This window comes from Pogona vitticeps, chromosome 4, assembly GCF_051106095.1.
Source record: "Pogona vitticeps strain Pit_001003342236 chromosome 4, PviZW2.1, whole genome shotgun sequence".
NCBI classification, from domain to species: domain Eukaryota; kingdom Metazoa; phylum Chordata; class Lepidosauria; order Squamata; family Agamidae; genus Pogona; species Pogona vitticeps.
In genome coordinates this window covers 107,263,919-107,286,463 of record NC_135786.1, presented here as the reverse complement: position 1 = coordinate 107,286,463, position 22,545 = coordinate 107,263,919, and the positions used below count along the sequence as shown (strand labels likewise).

General features: G+C 41.4%; 1 protein-coding gene across 2 annotated transcripts in view; it reads left to right on the top strand.

The window, feature by feature from the left end:
- CDC73 (cell division cycle 73) overlaps nucleotides 1-22,545 on the top strand; it is a 196,414-nt gene that overhangs the window by 153,146 nt on the left and 20,723 nt on the right. For both annotated transcript variants that reach the window (XM_072998097.2, XM_072998098.2), the window contains exon 11: nucleotides 8,660-8,717. In XM_072998097.2, coding sequence (XP_072854198.1) covers nucleotides 8,660-8,717 — 58 coding nt within the window. The remainder of the gene's footprint in view (nucleotides 1-8,659; nucleotides 8,718-22,545) is intronic.

Here is a 22,545-nt window from a genome sequence, read left to right as displayed (position 1 = left end):
CCCTACTGTTCCACTAGCTTCCACTGGATCCCACTCACCACACTGCTTTCCTTTCTTACTCTTCTCCTGTGCTGGAGAAGAGTAAGAAATCACAGCTTCTAGTAAGTAACTGCTGTTTTCAGGGCGGAGCAAAATTTAAGTCCAGCTAGCTAGAACCAAAGTGCAGAGCATTTGTTCACTTTATACTTTATGTTTGCCTATTTCCTGCTTTTATCTGAGGGGTTCAAAACAGAAAGAAACCTTAATTAGTTTTCTCTGCTGTGGCTGCTTCACATGTTGCCTGTGTTCACAAGTTATGTTGAACAAGCCCCAGGAAATCTCAAGCTTACAAACTTGTCTACTTCTCTCCTCTTGGACATCCAGGAGGAGGTGTTCATGAGCTTTAATGTTTGCTTAACTGTGGCTTACTAGGCCAACATGCTAGTAAGGTTTAAAAAAGCCAATCTCGGACCATAGTTACAGAAGCTAGCTAGTTTTAACTAACCATAGTTAAGATTAACCATGGAAGCAAATCTGGATGGGCATTGAAAGCTGTTCTTTAAAAGGCAGATGCTTCCAAACTTCTCACTGTTGCAGTAATTGGGAAAGAGGGTGGAGTATGTGAAGCAAAAGCTGGCTATAACTTACTCTTGTTCATTTGTGTCACACTACAGTTTTGGGAACCAAACATGTGAAAATGGCCTACATTTTTGTAAAAAAACCACTGCAACTAAAATGTTTTCCATCTACTGAGACTGAATTTCTCTTTTCACTGTGATGGGTCATAAATAACTTTCCATGTAACATAAAGTGTTATCAGTCATATCAGATATTCAGGTTCTTTACATGCACCTCTCAGGTACAAAACTGAAAATCTTCTCCTAACCAGTAGATGGCAAGAAAGACCACTTCCTGCAAATGAATTGAAAATTATTTATAAACCGAATTATTGATGGTTTTCAGCTTCTTTTCCTTTATCCATATTTTGACCATATGAAGATAGGATCTCGTTATCTGCTTCTTTAACAAAAAAGAATTGCAGTCATATTTGCTTTTCTACTTCAAGCTTGTAAATTGTCCATTGTATTTATTATACATAATTCATTAATAAATGGTGGCAGTCATTAAAGATATATTAAATCCCAGAAGAACACAGTAATATGATTTGAATTTCGGTATGCTATATTTTTAGTGGTAGTTTTACTTGGTATAATATTTCAAGCAAAGTGACAAAAATTGGTTATGAACTACACTGAGCTGTTATTGTTCTTCTTTTGAAAGATTTGTATACTTTATAGATGTAGAAATCTTTTTGGAGTTTCTGCTTATTGTAATTTATAGGCTCTACTATAAGTAAAACATGGGCACCAAAATTTGCTATACTTAGTTTTAGCAGTTTCTTACATTGGACCTACAATTAAAATGTACAGAACTCTTGTGCAGGATACTGTTCCTTGCAAGGTACATTATAGTTCTTTTGTTTCCTGCAGGTTCTGCAGGTTTTTAGTCTTTTCTGTTTAATGAACAGTTCAACACGAGTCTCAGACGGAAAAAGCTACCAGAAGAAAGCTTTGTGAAGCATCTTACATATTTCATCTGACAATTTCTATGTCATGTGTGTCTTTTGTTTTGACAAAGTTTCCCAGGAGATACACAGAAACAGAAAATCAGAAGTTTTGGGGCTAGTCCTACTTGCTGTAAATCTCAGATAGGAGTGGCCAGTTCCATAGTGGCTCTTAAACCAGCAGTACTCCACTCACTTCCCCCCATCGCTCAGCAGATCATGTGCTGTTGGATTAAATTATCTTCCTAGATCCATTTCGTTTGGGTTTTAGATATGCCTTGTTGCGCTTTAGTATGACTTTGGTCAAAAAGAAACAAAGGGAGTGTAACTCTTTTGAGTACTTAATCCAGAAAAGGATTAGATTATTGAGGACTGGACAAAGCCAGCAGGGATGGTTGAGGGGCTTCAATTCGAGAGAGGTGCAGAAGGAAAGAACAAGAAACCGGGCCTTCTCTGCTGTGGCCCCTCAGCTGTGGAATACCCTTCGAACAGAAATCCGTCTGGCTCCCTCGCTGGGTGTTTTAAAAGCCATTTTAAAACTTGACTTTTTAGGCAGGCCTTCCCTCCAGTCAGTTAACTTATTCTCTGTTGCTGTTTCTCAACTATTCCCATCTTGATAATGTTTATATGTATATAGACACTTGTTTTTAGGATTTATTATGTATCCTATTTTATCCTGTTTTATTACTCATTTAAGCCGCCACAAGTAGACTTTGTCTAGAGGGGTGGGGTATAAATTCAATAAAAGTAAAGTAAAAGTAGGGTGATTTGAACATTGTTGAGTGCTAATGTTTATCATTTGCTGTTCCGTTTCCAGTTCAGTTCAGTGGTTCTGATGTTTAACTTCCTTAATGGCCTGGGAGCAAGTTATCTCAAGGATCTCTTCCCATGTGTATGGATATTTTCACATTGTTTTCACTGTTTCATCTATTGTGGATAGTTTTTGTGGTTAGCCAGTATTTGTTGTATGCAAGTGCTTTAAATATATTTAATTAGAATAAAAATAATTCTGGGTAATAATAGCTTTATCCTCCTGAACACCCAGAATAAAAATAAGAATACTGTATATGTGCATGTATAATTGGGCCCTTAAAGTCGATTCATATAGAAGTTTTTCTCATTGTCATTGACTTGGAGACATTCTCCCATCTGAAAATATATCATTTAGTTTTCATCCATGTCTCTGATGATGAAGTTGGCCTTATATTTGTCATAGAACTGCAAGTAATGCTTCTGAAAATGATGCTGTCTGTAATAGGACCTGTTTGGTCCATGGAGCAGTGGGTGTTCTTTGGACAGCCAAAACGCAGATGAATGAATATGGTACTTACAACTATATTGGGTATTTTCTGACATCACCACTTTATCAGGCCATTGATAGCTTTGCAAGAATTGCCAGGAAAAGTCCCTAAGTTCTAGAACAGTGATGTCGAACTGTGGCCCTCCAGATGTTCTTGGACTTCAACTCCCAGAAGCCTTCACCATCACCTCTGCTGGCCAGGATTTCTGGGAGTTGAAGGCCAAGAACATCTGGAGGGCCACAGTTCGACACCACTGTTCTAGAACATCTTCCTTCTTACTGGAAGCATTGAAAACTCCACATAGGTACAGTTCTGCAAAGACAATCAGAAATATTCTCACTGGCCCATGAATTTACCTGTTTCAATTGGGCAGTGCAAAGGAGAGTCTCTTAGTAAGTGTGCAAACTTTAGAATAGATAAAATTAGTACCTGTTGTGTATAGCTAGTAGCTGGAAGCATATCATATTGAGTATTCTTAAAGTACTGTACAGAAATTGGGGAGGGGGAGTTGTTTAGCTTCCAGTATTGCTCCTTTGGTCTTGTTCAAAGTATGTTGGTAATATTATTTGTTAGATTAGTTATTGTTATTATGCTTTTGGAGACAGATATGATAGAACACTCTAGTTTTCTGAGTTACATGTTTATTTCAGGGGAAACCTTGTGCATTGGTTTGAGAAAGTGATGGACCGCTGCATTTTTGTTGTCTTTACCCAACCATGCTACTATTGCCCAATATAATCTTGTTCATGTGTCGGGCAAGATACAGCAACTACAGTACAGTATTCTTGTGTATTTTAGAAGCCAGTATACACAATGCCCCCTTCTGTCAAGGTCATTCACACAGGACATCCCATGATTTCTCATTACTCAATACTTGACAGCTCATCACTGAATAAAGCATCATAGCATGTGGCAGTTTTCTGTGGATTATGAATGTATCTTTTGTAAACCTGAATAAGTGTTCTGAATCTATAATTGTCTTAAAAATGAGCAAGTAAGCCACCCCAAAGTCAATGAGAAATCTGTTGACTGCAGAGATTGGGACATTGGTTTATAAGTGCATTCAGTCGAGTATGCTTATAGAGGTCCTGTGACCAATAATAACCTTGCCTATCAGCATGGGTGGGGGTTTCATCTTACATGCATCCCACCGTAGCCAAGTCTGTACATATGTCCAGGCAACCAGTAGGGGTCATATATCTTCCAGAGTAACAGTTTGCACAAGGCAGCAGAACTTGGCCAATGCCTCACTACCTTTAATTCACAAAACTGTGGCAAATGGGATATGTGTTATTTTAGAACTGGGGGGGAGTCCTCACACTTTTCAGAATCATGTTGTGCAATAGCATGCTGTTCAGAACAGCAGATTCCTGTGCTTCTTTGTACTAGGCTAGCATACTAATGACAATGGGTCTACTCTAAGTAGGATTAATACTATTTAGGTCAATGAGCACTATTTTTCACTTTATGTTGCAGTACCTAACAATTAAAAAAAAAGTGGCAGTCAACAGCTCCTGTTCAGTTTCTGCTCATTTTAGAGGTTTAATGGGTATTGTCTTCTGCTGAGATGTCTGATTATGTTTAAATGTGTTGTCTATGTAATAATGGTAATTGTATTGTTCTGAAATGTATTCGTTTGGTAAGTATGTGATGGGAGGTGGTTAGTGTGAACATGGGGTTTTAGTCAGAATGGTTCAGATTGGCTGGAAAAATCTGGTAGAAGCTGGTTTTTAATAAAAGAGCTGGGAGTTTGAGGGAAGAGAGATACAGTAATAGAATGAAGAACTGTGTTGTATGAATTTTAAATCTAGGATTAAGTAACATCATTTGGACACTATTATTGTAATTAAATCTTATTAAGTTAAATCAAGTGGAGTGTTATGGAACTCCATACCTGAGAGTTGGCTATATGGAGAGTGTTAATAAAAGCCTGCATGAAGGGGCAAGTACACAATTATAAGGACACTAATAAAGTTCTAGTATCATGAATCTTTGAACTTCAGAGCTCGAAAGGATGCTATGGATCATCACGTCCAGCTCATGTCAAGGGGGTACAGTGGGGAATTGAACTCCCAACTTCCTGCTCCACGACCAGATGCCTGAACCACTGAACTGATACAAGTTCTGCAACAGCAAACCTACACGACATAGTTCTTTGAAATTAAGCAAGCAATTAATTCGATTATTATTATCAATGTTTGTCTATATATTATATCAGTAGTTCCCAACCTTGGTTCCCCAGGTGTTCTTGGACTAAAACTCCCAGAAGACTTCGCAACTAGTTGTGCTGGCCATTGTTTCTGGGAGTTGTAGTCCAAAAACATCTGGAGTCCAAGGTTGGGAACCATCAAGAGTCTGTGTCCTTTTTCCTTAGTGACATTTTCCTTAAATTCAGGTAATATTTGTGTGAAATAAAACTGCTTCACTTGCCATAGCTACCCTCATTTGTTCTATTGTGAATGTTGTGTTCTGAACAGGAAATCATGCTGATTTAGATTGTATGATTTTCATGTCATGGTGTGCAAGCAGATAATCTTTGTTGGTTGGTGGAGGATATGTGTGAAATGCTCCTTGCTTTCCCATTACTTTTACATATTGATTCAGTATAGTAGTGTGTGTGGTTCTTGTCAGTCAGTTTTGGTGCTGTTGAAATGGTTTACCTGCTTTCTCATAGCTAATTTTTGAATCATCTTCTTGGCTCACATGTATTAGGAGATTGTTCTCATGGCTGACAAGAGATTTGTTGCTTCAGCATGGAAACTTGAATTGGTATCAGCAGTACTAATTTAGCCTGTAGAATTTCACAAGTGAATGAAGGCAGGAACATTGCATGTGGTTAATGGCTGCTTTAGATTTTGTTTTTTGTTTATCCAAAGTAGAAATTCCTCTGTCTTAGTTTTGAAGAGCCAATGTAAGAGTCATCTGGATCAGAAAACAAGCTGCAACTCTTATTCAGTCATTGTCGAATTTGGTTTCTTAAACACAATTAGAGGGGAGCACCTAGATCACCCCTGCTTTTGTCTTTTTCTTCATGCAATCAATGTGGAGTTTGCAAAGGAGAAGTTCTTGCTCACATGGAAACTTTGTATATAAATAAAATTCTGGAAAACCTTAGTTCTTGTTCACATCTAGAAACTGCGCTCTTCTTGACTTCAGATTAATCATGTGAAGAACGCAACAACAGAAACTGGATTCATTAACACCTGAATAGGATGTACATTGTCTAGCATTCAATTTCCCATTGTGGCCAACCACTGTCTGTCAGAAGCTCACAAGCGGGCTATGAGAAAGAGTCTTTTCTTGTTGCTTCCCAGAAAACTATATTCTAAGTACTTGGCCATCCAGTCCACAGAGCTTTCAGCACTGTAAAATTATGTCTGCCTGTTGACAATGATGGCTATTATGCAGAATCAGTTACCAGGGGCTAAAGTTTCAATCATGTGTACCTTGGTTTGGAAACAAATCTGAACAAAGTATAACTTACATTCAAGTAAACAAATAATATCTTGGTGGCGTATTAGATCATATTAGCTGGACTCTAGAATATGTGATATGTTAGTCTGTGGAACTAAGGTTGTGCCATTTTTTTGTTTTGCTTTGCTTTGATTCCAGACTTCTCCTAGAAATCCCCTGGCAGAATTCTGAGAGTTCTAGCCACAGACAGACACATCCAGAAACATTTATGTTTCTCTCACATGGAGTAAGACCTAACTCAGACTTACGGTACTTTTTGTCTCGGGCTTTGCTTCCTATTCAAAAAGGAAACTGCCAGTGCTTCTTAGGAAGCCTAGGTCTTTGTGGGATGTGCAGTTCCTTGTAGGAGGACATTCTATTGAGCCTAATTGACAGCAAGACTACAGAAAGACCTAGCCTTCCCGGGAAGTATTGGGGCAATTTCCTTTTTGCACAAGAAGCTAGGTCTGAGCCCAGGTGAGTGAAATGTAAGTGTCTGTGGGCTTGTACTGTGGAATTCTTAGAAAATTCTGAGAGTTGGAGTCCATACCTCATTTTTATTTTTTTTATTTATTCATTTTTTTGTAACTGAAGCTTCATGATCCTTCCATTTAAAAAAAAATCTGATTGGTTGGTTGGTTTTGGTGCCTCACAAGACAGCTTCTTCTATGGCCGTGCTTCACAAGATGATTTTTTCCCGAAAGACCTATGCCTCGCAAGATGAAAATAATTCATTTGTCTTGCGAGGTTCCCATAGGAAGGCATTGCAATGCATTCCTATGGGAAAACGCTTTTTGCAAAATGAAAATTTTGCAAGACAGTGCTGCTTGCGGAATGAATTACTTTCGTCCTGTGAGGCACCACTGTATGTGCTTAAAAGCCTGTGGAAGGCCAGAAAGGTTTGCAGCTAGTGCCAATAATCATTTTATTTTTTTGCTTCCCCCCCCCCCCACACACCTTATTTGCTCAGATGTGCATTTACTTGTTTGACTGTGGCTGGCTCATGGTGTTATTTAAAAGGGGAGATGTAGTGTGGGATATCATTAATACTTGTTTTGCTGCCTGTACATTTGTAGTTAGGTTCTGTGCAAATCTAAGCATATCCTAGAATGAAAGAGTAGATAAAGTTTGACTTCATCACAATGCCACATCTTCTAAACTATGTGAGATTAATACAGTGGTGGTATTGTGCTGTGGTTCAGCATAGAAATATACCGTGTTTCCCGGAAACAAGACAGGGTCTTATATTAATTTGTGCTCCAAAAATGCATTAGAGCTTATTTTCAGGGATGTTTAATTTTACAGTCCTGTCATCTTCTGGTTGCTGCACAATGCAGCACGATGGTAGAGGGCGGGGTTTCACTTAACTGGGGCTTATTTTTGGAGTAGGGCTTATATTATGAGCATCCTGAAAAATCATAATAGGGCTTATTTTCAGGGTAGGCCTTATTTTTCAGGGAAACGGTACTATGGCCATGGGCCAAACTTGTGACTTTGGTGCAGTGATTGTCACCATATGAGGAGGGATCCTTTGTATAAAGCTGGAGGTCGTTTGAAATTGCACTCTAGTTGGAGGCTTCCAGTTATTGAAGGATTATTTGCCTTAACACCCATTCTTCTACTCTGTGCTTCCCACTATACTGTATTTTGACTGTTTTGTTGGTACAGTACATCATCACCCAAAAGAGTGTTCAACCAGTGTAAGGGAAGTCCAATATAGCTGTCACAGCAACAGCGTATCTGTGATTCTAACAACATAAAAGAATTTCCGTCAGTTACTATAGTCTTTATATACCACATCTTCAGTGTAGAACTCCAGCTTACAACTGCTGTTTTCTTCATTTAATCCGCAAATTTCCAGCAGAGTTGCACATCGGAAAGTAGGGTAGTAAATATTTTTCTTCTTTAGTTCCCTTTAGAGACTCTGTGTATTTTTTAAACAACTTCTAACTAGCTTACTGCAGTGGAGAATTAAATCCATGGATGGATGAAGAGTTTCATGCATCATGGATCTTGCCTAGCTTCAGTAAGAAGTAACACAAATGTTGTTCCACTTCAGTGTTAGAGTGATAGGAGTTGTAATCTAACAGATTGGAGGGCAACAGGTTTCCATTTCTGCAGTTCTTAGATTCTAAGATAAACTTGCTCTAGACAAATGTGTTAAGAAAAGTGAAATCTTAATATATTTTAGAACGCCTGTAAGTAAAAAATATAAAATAAAATAACTGGTTGCTATAAAAAGAAGAAGCAGAAACTAAAAGATTTTTCTTTCTCTGTTTTGCTACACACGCATGAACATACATATGTACATGAACAAAAGTTACATTATATTAAAAGCTGATTTTATCTTCTCTCTCTAAAGGAAGGAGCTTCAGCACGGAAGACTCAAACCCCAGCAGCACAGCCTGTTACAAGGCCAGGTATAAAATGTTTTAATCATTAATGCATCATAGTAGACTAACCTTTTATTTTTAAACAGTATATTGAGCCTGCTTAGCTGGTCTTCAGATTTTGAATGATTTTATTATACATCAATTGTGGAAATTACATTTGCTATAATTTACACATTCCTTTGTGAAACTATAGGAGTGTATAAATACGAACTTGATGATTCATTGACTGGTACCTTGGTTATAAGAATTCAGGGATACTTTAATAGTAAGTTGGCAAAATTAAAGTGGGGGGGAGAAGAAAACTGTGACAAAATATTGTGAAACTTTAAAAACTAACAAATTTGTTTCAGCATGAGCTTCTGTGGATCAAAATCCACTTCTGCAAATATTGTTACTAATAAAAATTAATATAGTTCCATAAAAAGGAGGATTGGGATCACTGTTAAATTTCAGTACTCCAGGAAAATTATAATACCTAAAACTTGGAAGTATGGTATTGTAGCTAATTCAGGTTGATGATGTTGATGTCCCCTGAACTAGGCTTGTTGACCACTCTAGGCTGAAAAAGGCTTATTGTATGAGTTTTCTCAAAAATACTCAGTATGTGCTGATTTAGAACAGCCGCTATCCTTTGATTATATTGTAAGTGAATGTCACACAAATGCTATTGGGACATTTAAGATTACGAAGTCCTAAATAGCCATGAGGTCTGGTTCGTGTCATGCCAATAGTTTGTGGAAAAAATAGTGCAAGTTTTCTTGTCTAGTTATGCTACTGTAACACAGTTTAACTATGAGTAGGAAATTTTCTTACATTAAGCAATCACTGTAGATTTTATTGCACAGAGTTATGTGATTTCTTAACTTGGGACAATTTGCCTCTGAAAGATACACCATTTGCATAGCTACACAAGAAGATTTTGGTCACTAAAGAGCAATATGGTACAGAGAAGCCTGAAGAAAATAGAATGATGACTAGTGTGTGTAGGTTTTCTACATTAATTAGATAGTTTGAATGGCATTTCAGTCAGAACAGTGCCTGTTGCCTTCCCAGTGGGAAATATAGCCTTCTCAGCTTTTCCAGATCCAGCAGGAATGCTTTTTCTCAGTGATAATGGAAAACCACTCTTTAAGTGACCAGTGCTAAATAATTTTATTTCCTCTCTTTTTATCAAGTGTAAAACAATTGTTTTTTCTATTAAATAAGGTTTATTTAAAATATGTTTCAGGATAAAATGTTAATGTATTTAGAGCAGCATGGTGTTGGGATTCTGTACTAGTTTTGTTATCTCTGTAGTTGTGCACCTGTGCTTAGAAAGGTCATACTGCCTGTCATATTTATCTCACCAGGATTGTTGAGAATAAGAATGTGTTTGGAGCTGACAGGCAATGATATGAAAAGGGTAGAAATAGCAAGAGCAGAAATACATCTGGATAAACCGTCACACATGGGGTCACATTGCCAGATGCGATTTCACACACATTAACTGAAAGGCCTATACAGGCCTTCATCAGTACAAAAACTGACCCATATCATGATTGACCTTCCATATTGCAAGGTACAAAGAAATAAAGAGAATGCCATAAAATATTCCCTCATGATTTTAGCAGAAAAAATGGTTTAATGTCTTCAGTAGAGGTGTTTGTTTATAGAGAGTCATAAATGCTTGTGATGTCTTCACAAAATTTCATAGGCATTACACTGCTTGAAGCTGGTGTGGATGTGATGATGAAACCATACAGCAGGTTAAGTAATTACATGGTTACAGCTTTTTCTTAAAACATGGTTGGTTTGGTCAGCAAAGCTCAGACATACCTGTGTTGGGCAATCATGTCCCTACCACTCACCTTCTGTTCATGATACTATGATGAGGAGAAGATTTCAACAGTGGGGAGCTTATGGTTTTTAATAGAGATGGGCATGAACAGCAGTTTGGTGTGGCACCCGCACAGGTGTTCCACAGGCACCACACATTTTGGTTTCCTGCCTCTTCTGTGCACTTGCCCATCTCCTGGGCAAAGCGTGTTTCCGTTCCCGCCTCCTCAGCACAACTGCTCACTCACCAGTCGCAGCACACACATCTCTGTGTCCTCAAATGGCCAACCCCCCAAAGGCAGCACTGTGGGCTTCCCTGCCTCACTTCCTCATCTGAGTGGGCAGCTACCAGAAGAGCTGGAGGAGGGAAGTGTTTGCTGTGATCGGTGAGTAGGCAGACGTGCTCAGGAGGCAGGGAGAGAACTGCATTTCACCCTGGGAATGGGCAAGCATTCAGAGGAGATGGGAGAGGGGAGAGGAGGGTGCCCGCAGAACACCTATGCCGGTGTCATGCCAAACTGGGCCAAACCACTGAACTGCAGTCTGTGCCCATCTCTAGTTTTAAACTATTGACATACTAAACTGACCAGAGATGAAGTAATTCCTGCATGCATCATTTTGAAGTAAGCGAAGATGGTAAACAGATAGGAGAGGAAGGTGGAATTCCTTGTTATGGAGTAATTCTGAAATGTAAATTATGATGTATTTTGCAAAATTACTGTTCAGGCCTTTGATATTCTGTACTCTTGCACTTTTAAGTACCTTTTCATGTTATTTTTCTACAGAAATGTTTTTGAGAAATGTAGTCTAAAGCTTTAAATGAGAAAATGGCTTCACAGTGAACCACAAAAGAGTCAGCAGAGGCATAATCAGAGCAAGTTAGGAACGTGGGAGGGGGATTGTGGACTGGAATGTGACTTGTGCCACATCCAGTATGAATGGTGAACTGAATCAATCCATAGCCCTTGTGTGAGCACTGATTACAATTTCAAACAGAATCACTGCCCTCAACTCTGTGTGGTCTGAGAACATCCCATTTGCCTATTCATTTACAAGCGGGATAAGAAGGCCTTAGGAATGGACCTCAACAGATAGGGAACTTTGACATCTGAGCATTCAGTCTGGAGGCAGACAGTGCAACATGGCCTCCCCTAATTTAAAGAGGCACTTGTTCAGCAGGCCGAGGCAAAGAGGCAGTCCCAAAACTAGCAAAATCAGGGAGCTGGACAGGGGACAGACTGTATTTGTCTTCAGTGTGGAAGGGATTGTCACTCTCATATTGGCCTTCTCAGTCACACCAGACACTGTTCCAAGACCTCTATTCAGAGCACGTTACCATAGTCTCTTGAGACTGAAAGATGCCTACAACAGGCTACAAATGTAGTCTCACCCTAAGACTCAAAAAGCACAGATCTTCTATTTTTATAGGAGATCCATCAAAAGAAAAAAGTGAATCATGTTATTAATAATTGCATGTTTGATCACCATATTGTATTCCAGGAAACTAACCATGTGGAGTAGCAATTTTATTCCATACTTCTTTATTTTCAAATCTTCTGATATCGACACTGATAACTATAATTTCTGTGTTATAGATACCATAAATCTTCAATACTGCTCACTCACACACATCCCATGGCATTGTCCCAATTCAGGGCAACATACTTTTATAGGTAGGGGGTTTTTTTATACTGTTATAGCAGAAGAGTGGTATTACTGGCAATCCAAATACACATAAAAAGAAGTTAATAGGAACAAAATCACACAAAAAGATATTGCCTGTCAAGGCATACTGTATAAATGCAATCTTTTAAATACTTAGAGATTCCTATATCTTGGGGAACATAATTGTATATATATTTCTGTCTGCAACATAAGATATACTCTTGAATTGGCTATATATTGCTTTCTAAATTTATTCAACTCATGTTAAAGATTATACCTATAAGTGCAAACAGTATGTGGTCATGCATCCACTCACCCAATCCTAAAAATGCTACAAGCTCAGCCAATTATTGTTTCAACTTAAATATAGATTCTTAAATTACTCAACTTTCTCTGAGGTATTCTGCTCCCCTATGTTTGCTGAGCCACCACAGCAACTCTCCACATTCATGACACATTATAGAATAGATGCCAGACTCCATTAAGACACAAGTTTTGGTTGGACCTATTGTTCTATATTGTGCACTGACACACATCCTGCCTCCAAAATAAGCTTGCTGGTCCCTCATATTTGCAAGAAAGATTGCTTACTTGTGACTGAGTTTCTTCAAGTGGTCATTTGTTGCACTTGTATAACATGTCCTCCCATCATGGATATCTGTTTCTGCCAGGGCTTGGTGGATATGGAATTGTGGGAGCATAGGGCATGCTATGGGCTTCTGCAGTGTATATTGTGGGGCCCCACCTAAAACTTTACTAATCAGCTTTGAAAGGTTCCAGAACAGTCTGTGCTGGCAGAGAAGCCCTTCTGTTTGACTGCCATAGATGACAACTTGAAAAAAATAGTTACAGGTAGGCAGCCTGTTTATTGCTCCCTTCTGTCATTAAGCCCTTATGGGTCCCAAGTAATCCTTTTAATAGCTGGGAACCCATGGTTGCCGAGAGATGAGAGGGGCAAGTTGTGACAAACCCAGACCTACTGGGATCTGCCACACGTTAACTAAGCTGCCACCAACCATTCCCTGTAAGAAGTCACACAGACCAGGGATGGATTTTTAACCAATAAAAGAATAAGGTTTATTTAAATACAACACACAGGAAAATAAAATGATCAGGTGAATAAGATAAAGTAACGTGGCTTATTCTCATTCATACATGCATACAGTTTGGTTCACACAGAACCCTTAACTTGAAGCACAGACCCTGAACCTATCAGTTCTGGCTGACCACCAGACACCTGAACCTATCAGGTTGGTACTCTGACACACAGTAGTACCCTGTCTGACACACAGACTCCCACACCAGCTTCTTCTTCCCAGCTGCTGCTTCTTCACATCCCAGCGTCTCCTTTTCACCACACAGGCTTCACATATATATACAGTACAGCGCCTCCTCCTGATGTCCCGCCTTCCACTCTCCATAGGATGGAACTTTCCCTCCAAACCCATGACAGACAGGTAACATCAGTGCTGTATGTAACACCTCCCCTCTTTATAAGTTGTTTTGTAGGGGGAAAGCTAAGGTGCTTTTTCCCAAAAAAACAACCTGGATAAAACACACAACAACAGTTATACATACCATATCATACTTACTTATACTTACATTCTAAGTTAACCATAGCAATTAGGCATTTAAACATTTACCATATACATTACATCAATTTACCTTTATTCATACAAACCAAGTTCAAAAAACAGGTACATTTAACTTTTTGTCAACATATATACATAGTCCATGTTCTTTCGCCGTCTTCATTCTTCAGGTCTTCTTGACAAGGCGTCAGCAACACAGTTCACTGACCCTCTGACCACCTTCACTTCAAAGTCATAGTCCTGTAGGTTTAAAGCCCACCTCATAAGTTTGCTATTGTGGGTTTTCATTGTCTTTAACCATTGCAATGGTGAATGGTCAGTGCACAGAACAAAATGTCTTCCCCAGATGTAAGGCTTGGCCTTCTGGATCGCGTAGACTATGGCCAAACACTCCTTCTCCACGGTTGCCAAATGTCTCTCACCTTTTTGAAGTTTCCTACTCAGGTAGGACACTGGATGCTGGTCACCATTCTCAGCCTCCTGGCACAGAACTGCTCCTACCCCGCTGTTAGACGCATCGGTGTAGATGATGAACTCCCGGTCGAAGTCTGGAGCCCGCAGGACTGGATAGTTGATGAGCGCCTGCTTCAACCTCTGGAACGCCTCCTCACAGTCGCTGGTCCACGGGATGCGGTCATCAGCCTTCTTCCTCGTCAGATCGGTCAGCGGAGCCGCAATCTCGCTAAACCTCGGGATGAACTTTCTGTAGTAGCCCACCAACCCAAGAAATGATTTGACTTTTTTCTTGGTGTCGGGTCTGGGCCAATCACGAACCGCTTCTATTTTGGCCTCCAGGGGTTTTATCACTCCTCCCCCTACCATGTGACCCAAGTATTTTATTTCTGGGCTACCCAGCTGACACTTGCTGGCCTTTACTGTTAGCCCTGCTGCACTTAACCTCTGCAGCACTAACTCCAGGTGTATCAGGTGATCTTCCCAGGTATTACTGAAGATCCCTATGTCGTCAATGTAGGCCACTGTAAAGTCACTGAGCCCTGCCAAGGTCTGGTCCATCAGCCTTTGGAATGTGGCTGGTGCATTTCTGAGACCAAAGCTCAGGACTCGAAACTCATAGAGACCAAAAGGGCTGCAAAAGGCAGTCTTTTCTTGATCCCTGGGATCAATTCTTAATTGCCAATATCCCTTTACCAGGTCCAATGATGAGATGAACCGACAACCCCCTATGGTTTCAATCAGGTTGTCTAGCCTGGGCATTGGGTAGGCATCAGAAGTGGTTACATGGTTTAATTTCCTGTAATCGACACAAAACCTAATGCTCCCATCAGGCTTGTCCACAAGGACTATCGGAGAGGACCAAGGACTAGACGAGGGGACGATTATGTTCTCCCTAAGCATCTCGTCCAGCTCCTTTCGCACCTTGTCCCTATAGGGTCCCGTTACTCGGTATGGGGATACTGCCTGCGGGGGTGCATCCCCTGTGTGGATCCGATGCATCACTCCCTTCACTATCCCCGGCTTGTTGGAAAACACCTGTTGATATTTACTAAGCAGCATTTTTAGTTCTTGCTGCTGGTCTTGGGTGAGTGCAGGACTGATCTTTACCTCCTCTGGGTTATATTTTACTTCCCCTCTACCCTCCCAGAAGGGTAATTCAGCTTCCTCACTCTCAGCTGCTTTTATCGCGAATAAAACCCTCTGTTCCCCTCGGTAGTAGGGTTTTAGGGCATTCACATGAACCACCCTCCTTGCTTGGTTCTCCTCCTGCTCTATAAGGTAGTTCAGGTCTGACATCTTGGAAATGACCCTATATGGTCCTGCCCATTTGAGCTGCAGTTTATTCTCCCTGCAGGGCCTAAGCCAAAGCACTTCCTCCCCTGGGTCAAAGTGCCTCTCTCTAGCTTTGTGGTCATACCATGTTTTCTGTCTGACCTTCTGAGCTTGCAGGTTTTCTGCTGCCAGCTCTAGATTTCTCTTTAGGTCATTCATCAAGGTGTCTATGTATGTCACAACGTCTTGTGGGTCATCCTGGGTGATCTGCTCCCAATTTTGTTTGATCAAATCAAGGGGCCCTTTCACCCTTCTCCCAAATAAAAGTTCAAATGGACTGAACCCGGTACTGGCTTGTGGCACTGATCGATAAGCAAACAAAAGGGATTGCAGCTTCTGGTCCCAATTGTTTGGATTCTCTGCCAAGTAAGCCCTAATCATGCGCATTAGAGTCCCATTGAACTTCTCAGTTAACCCATTACTTTCAGGATGATAGGCAGTGGTTTCCTTGTGCTTAATTCCACAGATTTGCCATAAGCGTTTCATGAGCTTTGATGTGAACGATGCTCCCAAATCTGTGATTATTTCTGAGGCAAATCCCATCCTGGACATATACCCCACCAAGGCATCTGCCACTGTGTTAGTTTCAATGTTAGTCAAGGGAATGGCTTCAGGGTACCTTGTGGCATGGTCCACAATGGTGAGAATGAACCTGTTCCCCCTCTTTGTGGCCTTGGGCAAAGGTCCCACAATATCCACCCCTATGCATTTGAACGGAGTGTCAATCACAGGCAAAGGGCACAACTTTGCTTTGGTCCTGTCGCGGTTATTCCCCTGCCTTTGACACACATCACATTGTTTACAGAACTCCCTGATCTGCTTCCCTATGTCAGGCCAGTAAAAATTCTGTGTGATTCTCTGCTGTGTTTTGTTCACCCCTAAGTGTGCAGCAAACATGTCAGAGTGTCCCCTTTGTAAGATCATGGGGCGATACTTTTCAGGTACCACTAGCTGACTTCTGATCCCATCTCCCCCTTTTGAGATATTCCTCAGGGTCTCTCTATATAAAACCCCCTTTTTCTCCAGAAATCTCACTGGGGTTTCAGGTGTTAGCTGGGCGTCAGTCACCTGTTCAAAACACTTTTGGAGAGTGGCGTCTGCCTTTTGCTCTTGTCCAAATCTGCTGTCTGTGGTCAAGGTTTCCACCACAGCTTCTGAACTCCCCCCACCTGCTTCCGTCTCTGGCTCATCATTACCCCCCTGAACTGTCCCCGTGGTGGCTTGTGAGCGTGTAATCACTAGCACCCGTTTCACATGTTCAGCCAGGTCATTTCCCACGAGCACGGCTGCTGGCAGAGTCGATGAAATCGCTAGCCGCCAAACTCCCCTCCAGCCTTGAAAGTTGACAGGTACCTCCGCGACTGGTAGTGAGATTATCTGCCCCTCAATCCCTGCCACCTTTATGCTCTCATTTGGGATTACATATTCCCTCGGAATAATATCTGGATGGCACAGGGTCACCTGGGAACAAGTGTCCCGCAGCCCCCGATACTGACGGTCAAGTATTCCTACGTCCACCCCTGCTGTTTCAAACAACTGAGAATCTGTTCTCACCAGTAGGCAGCGCCTGACCTCTACAAGAGGACCATTTTCCTCAGCCTGATCAGCAGATGTAGCTGTTCCAGATTGAGTAGCCATGGCAACAGGCTCCCTCAGTGACAATGAGCCTTGCTCTTTCTGGACACAGAACACAGCTTTTGGCTTGGTTCCACTCGAATCCTGAGGCACAATTCCTTTTAGCTGCTTTAATTTCTCACACTCTGAGATTAGATGGCCCTTTCCCTGACAGAAATAACATTTTCTGCTGTACTTGGAGTCCTTCTCATCTGGTTTTGGTTTTCCCTCCAAAATCTGGTTCCTGGACTGGCTCTGCCCAGAAGTTTTATCAACAAAATGGCCTCCCATTTTTGGCGGGCTCTGAACTAACCCTTTGGAGTACTTAGGGTCCCATGTTTCCCTCATGTTTTCTTCAGAATAATTCAGGTTTTGTTGTGCCTTAACCTGTGTGCCTTCTTTTGGTTTCTTTTCTAGCTCCTTTTGCTTAGCCTCAAACTCAGCCCTGATCTGTAAAATTTCTTCCTCAGCCCTAGCTTTTATCTCTTTCACTTTTTCTTCAGTCTTATCTCTGATTTCCTTTAATTTAATGTCTTTTTGCTGATTATATTTTTCAAGATCTTGCTCACTTTGTCTGGCCTGAGCCTCATACTTTTCTTTCTTTGGCATTTCTTCCACTGATAAATTGTTAATAAACTTATTTAGGAACTTCAATTCTAATTGTACCATTCTAATTTGGAGTTTCAGTTCCATCTGTTTGATCCTCATGTCCATTCCCCTTTTCTTGGCATCTGCCTCTGCCTGACTGATTTCAGCTCTTTCTTTTCTTCTGATTTCCATTTCCCTCACCCTCAGTTCATGCTGTTGGGCTAGGAGCATTTTTCTGAGTTCTGGGTTCTGTTCTCCTGTGCTGTCACCCTGCACTGAGCCAAATTCATCCTCAGAACCTTGGTCAACCTGGGGGTCTTTCACTTCACCCATTTCTGCCATCTGGCTTCGAGTCAAGGGCATAATCCCCCCTCAGAACAGGCTGCTTTAAAAAGTCAAGCCTCAAAATAAAATGACCACTTTTTTTTTCTTTTGCCTCAGAACCAGCTTTCTATAGATTGCTGCTGTTCTTCAGCACTTAACTTGCAACAGTAGCGAGTTTGAGTCTACCCCCCTCTGCTGGGCCTCAGCAGACAAGCTAGCTCACTGCTATTTCACAGTTTTGCCTCAGCTTTTTCCCGCCAAAACAGGCTGCCTCAGAGCACCCTAATCTAGTCTCCCCAGTTGGCACGTTCTTCTACTAGCACACCTCCCCGTGAGGTACACCTAGAAGATTACCTACGCGCCTCAGATTGTCCCTGACTAGACCCCCCTTGCTCTGGGCACACTTGCCAAGGCTTTGCTGGACCGCTGGACAACTGGACCAGTCGTATCCCACACGCTGGACACCAATCAATGTGACAAACCCAGACCTACTGGGATCTGCCACACGTTAACTAAGCTGCCACCAACCATTCCCTGTAAGAAGTCACACAGACCAGGGATGGATTTTTAACCAATAAAAGAATAAGGTTTATTTAAATACAACACACAGGAAAATAAAATGATCAGGTGAATAAGATAAAGTAACGTGGCTTATTCTCATTCATACATGCATACAGTTTGGTTCACACAGAACCCTTAACTTGAAGCACAGACCCTGAACCTATCAGTTCTGGCTGACCACCAGACACCTGAACCTATCAGGTTGGTACTCTGACACACAGTAGTACCCTGTCTGACACACAGACTCCCACACCAGCTTCTTCTTCCCAGCTGCTGCTTCTTCACATCCCAGCGTCTCCTTTTCACCACACAGGCTTCACATATATATACAGTACAGCCCCTCCTCCTGATGTCCCGCCTTCCACTCTCCATAGGATGGAACTTTCCCTCCAAACCCATGACAGACAGGTAACATCAGTGCTGTATGTAACACATGTCACCACTGGGATGGTTTTATGGTGACTTTACTGGATTTTTGGTAAGTAAAGACTTCCCACTCCTCTTTCTTGGCCTTCAAATATTCTTGGCAATGAAAGGAATTGCTCAGGACCTGTTGGGCCTCAGAAAAAGACTGAGTGTTTACCCTTGCCCTTGCTGAGAACATTGTCAGACATACACTATGGAACTTGCACAAACAGAATTTCAGCTTATATCCTTGTTCACCAACTTCATATCAGAGTTGGAACAGTGTATGGTTTTAGTAGAGATGGGCACTTACCACGGTTCAGCACTGTTTACAGATTGGACCTACAGGTATTACACAGGTGCCAAGGATTCCATGCCCTGCATCCTCCTATAGGTGCCCACTCAGAGGAGGAGGTGGAGCAGGGAAGTCTGTACTGCTGCTTCCTATGAAGCACTCACATTAGGAGACGGTGCAGAATCTGGGGTGCCCACAAAGCACCTGTGAGCCCACTTCACCAAAGTGCAGTAAGTGCCCACCTCCAATTTTTAGTAAACTGTGAAATTGGACCACTTCTGTTTAGTCATACATAGTGTTATATATGACGGAACAAAGGAACATACCTCCAAGTTATTACAGTGGTGCCTCGACTTATGATCCGTCCCAGAAAATGTTCTTAAGTTGAAATGTTCGTAATTCAAATCAGCATTTCCCATAGGAATGCATTGAAAACCGATTAATCCATTCCGGCTGTTTTTTGTTCTTATGTAGAGGCACGGTTTGTAAGTCGAAGCATTAGTTCCCATAGGAACTAATGCAAAACCGGTTAATCCATCCTCTACCACTAGGGGAGATTTTTTCTTTTTTTAACCTAAGATGACTTCGGTTTAAAAAAGGGCAGGAAAGGAGGAAGGCAGGGAGGGAGGGAACAATGGGGAAAACAGGAAAGAAAGAAAAAAGGTCATCACTGGGGCACACAGACCCCTCAGACAAATATTTTTTTAAAGCACAAAAAGAGAGAAGACAGAGAGAGAGGAGATAATTGGGGGGGGGGAGTTTGGAGTCTAAAATGCATTTTAAACAAAACACATTTTAAACCAACACATTTTACAACACATTTTAAACCAAGCAACTTTTAAACAAAGCACATTTTAAAGCAAACCAAGCAACTTTTAAACAAAACACATTTTAAAACAAACCAAGCACCTTTTAAACCCACCCACCAACACCTTTTAAAACAAAAGAGAGGTTTAAAGAGAATATATATAAGATGTTTTATAGGTGGCATATGACCCCAGAAAAACTGTCAAAGATGTATACTGATGTATCAAATAAGTGTTGGAAATGTGAAACACAAATGGGAAGTTATTATCATATGTGGTGGTCATGTGGAGTAGCGAAAAAATATTGGAAAAGAGTACATGCTATGTTACAACAAATTTTGCTCTGTAAAGTGCCACTAATCCCAGAATTATTTTTACTAAGTATGATACCCGATAATATAGATAAGTCAAGGGAACACATAGTTACATACATTATTACGGCAGCCAGAATTATGTATGCTAGAAACTGGAAAAGTCCAACGGTACCGGAACAAGAAGATCTTATTGAAAAGATATGGGAAATAGCCGAAATGGATATCTTATCAGAAGTCATGAAAGATCAACCCCTGCAAAAGGCAACAGAAAGATGGGACTTATTTAATAAATGGACTGAATCAACAGGCAGTAGCTGAACATATATATTGAAATGAGAACTTTATATACAAGGCAGAAAAGAGTAAATAGAATTATTCAAAATTTGATATGGCAATAGATATAGATTGGATATTAGTATGTCATTGTCTCCCCTCTTCCTCACAAATCCCAATTCCCTTTTTCGTTTGTCACCCCTTATGTTAAAAAAATTTTTAAAAAATCTTAAAAAACAAAACAAAAGAGAGGTCACTTAGCTTTCGGTGTCTTCTGGAGGACATCACGGTGACTTCTGGCTGGAGTACAGGTGGGTGGGTGGTGAGATGGTCATCACTGCAACGTAGAGGTCCCCTCCTTTGGCTCATCTTTTCCAGGGGTTCCCTGTTGCTGTCTCTTGGCTGCAGGCTCCATCCTGGTGAAAAATCTGTCCAATTTTGTCTGCTTCATCCTGCGCTGCAGAATCTTTCTGAAATGTCTGACCACGTTGTTGTTCACCATGTCCATAACTCTTCCTGTAACAGTCCTGTTTGGGTGGTGCCTCTCAAAGAAGTCCTGGCACTCAGTCCATTTCTTGCAGATGGATTTTATCTCCTCACTGCTAGCATGCGGTGTCTCTTCCTCAATGGAAAGCTCCTCCACAAAAACCTTCTGCTCCTCAGTTTGCAGTTCTGCAAGTTCTTCTGTCATCAACTCCTCTTCGTGGTCTTTAACCAACTCCTCTACATCCTCCTTGCTGACATCCAGACCTATGTCTTCATCTATGGAGACAATGTCCCTCACCACCTGCTCATCAGTCACCTCAGTGCCACTGTCTGTGACACATTCTGGCCATAATTTCCTCCAGGCTGAGTTCAAGGTCCGAGTTATGACATCTTGTCAGGCCTTGTTAATGAGTCTGACGCAGTGGAGGACATTGAAATGTGTCTTCCAGAACTGTTTCAGGGTCAAGGACATCTCATTGATGATATTGAAGCACCTGGTGAAGAGTGCCTTTATGTACAGCTTCTTGAAGTTGCTGATCACTTGCTGGTCCATTGGCTGCAGAAGAGGTGTTGGGGGGGGAACTTGATCCTGATGAAATCCTCGTCGAGATGATCCACCAAGGATGGGGTGTGTGTGCCGGGGCATTGTCCATCAGCAGAAGGCACCTTTCAGGAAGCTGGTTGTCGGAAAGATATTTCTTGACAGTGGGTGCAAACACTTCATAGAGCCATTCCATAAACAGCTGTCTTGTCATCCAAGCTCTTGAGTTGGCCCTCCACATGAAAGGCAGTGTGGTCTTGTTAACTTTCTCTTGGTGGAATGGGCGAGGAGTCTGGGAGTGGTGCACCAGCAGAGACTTGATCTTCAGATCAACGGTGGCGTTGGCACACAGCAAAAGGGTCAATCTGTCCTTCATGGGTTTGTGGCCCAGCACTTTCTCTTCTTCCTGAGTTATGAAGGTTCCCCTGGGCATCTTCTTCCACAACAGCCCTGTCTCATCGCAGTTGAAGACTTGCTGGGGGAGGTAGTCTTCTTCCTTGATGAATTGGGCAAAGTCCAACTTGAAGGCTTCTGCAATATCATGGTCAGAACTTGTAGTCTCCGCATGTCTTACAATACTGTGGATGCCACTTCTCTTTTTCAACTTTTGAAACCACCCCGTGCTGGCTTTGAATTCTTCTTGCGCTGCACTTCCGGAGGGGTTTCTTTCCATTAAATCACTATGCAGCTTCTTCACTTTTTCACAGATAATGGCTTCACTGATGCTTTCCCCTTTCAGCTGTTTCTCATTCATCCACATCAGTAAAAGTTTTTCCACTTCTATCAGG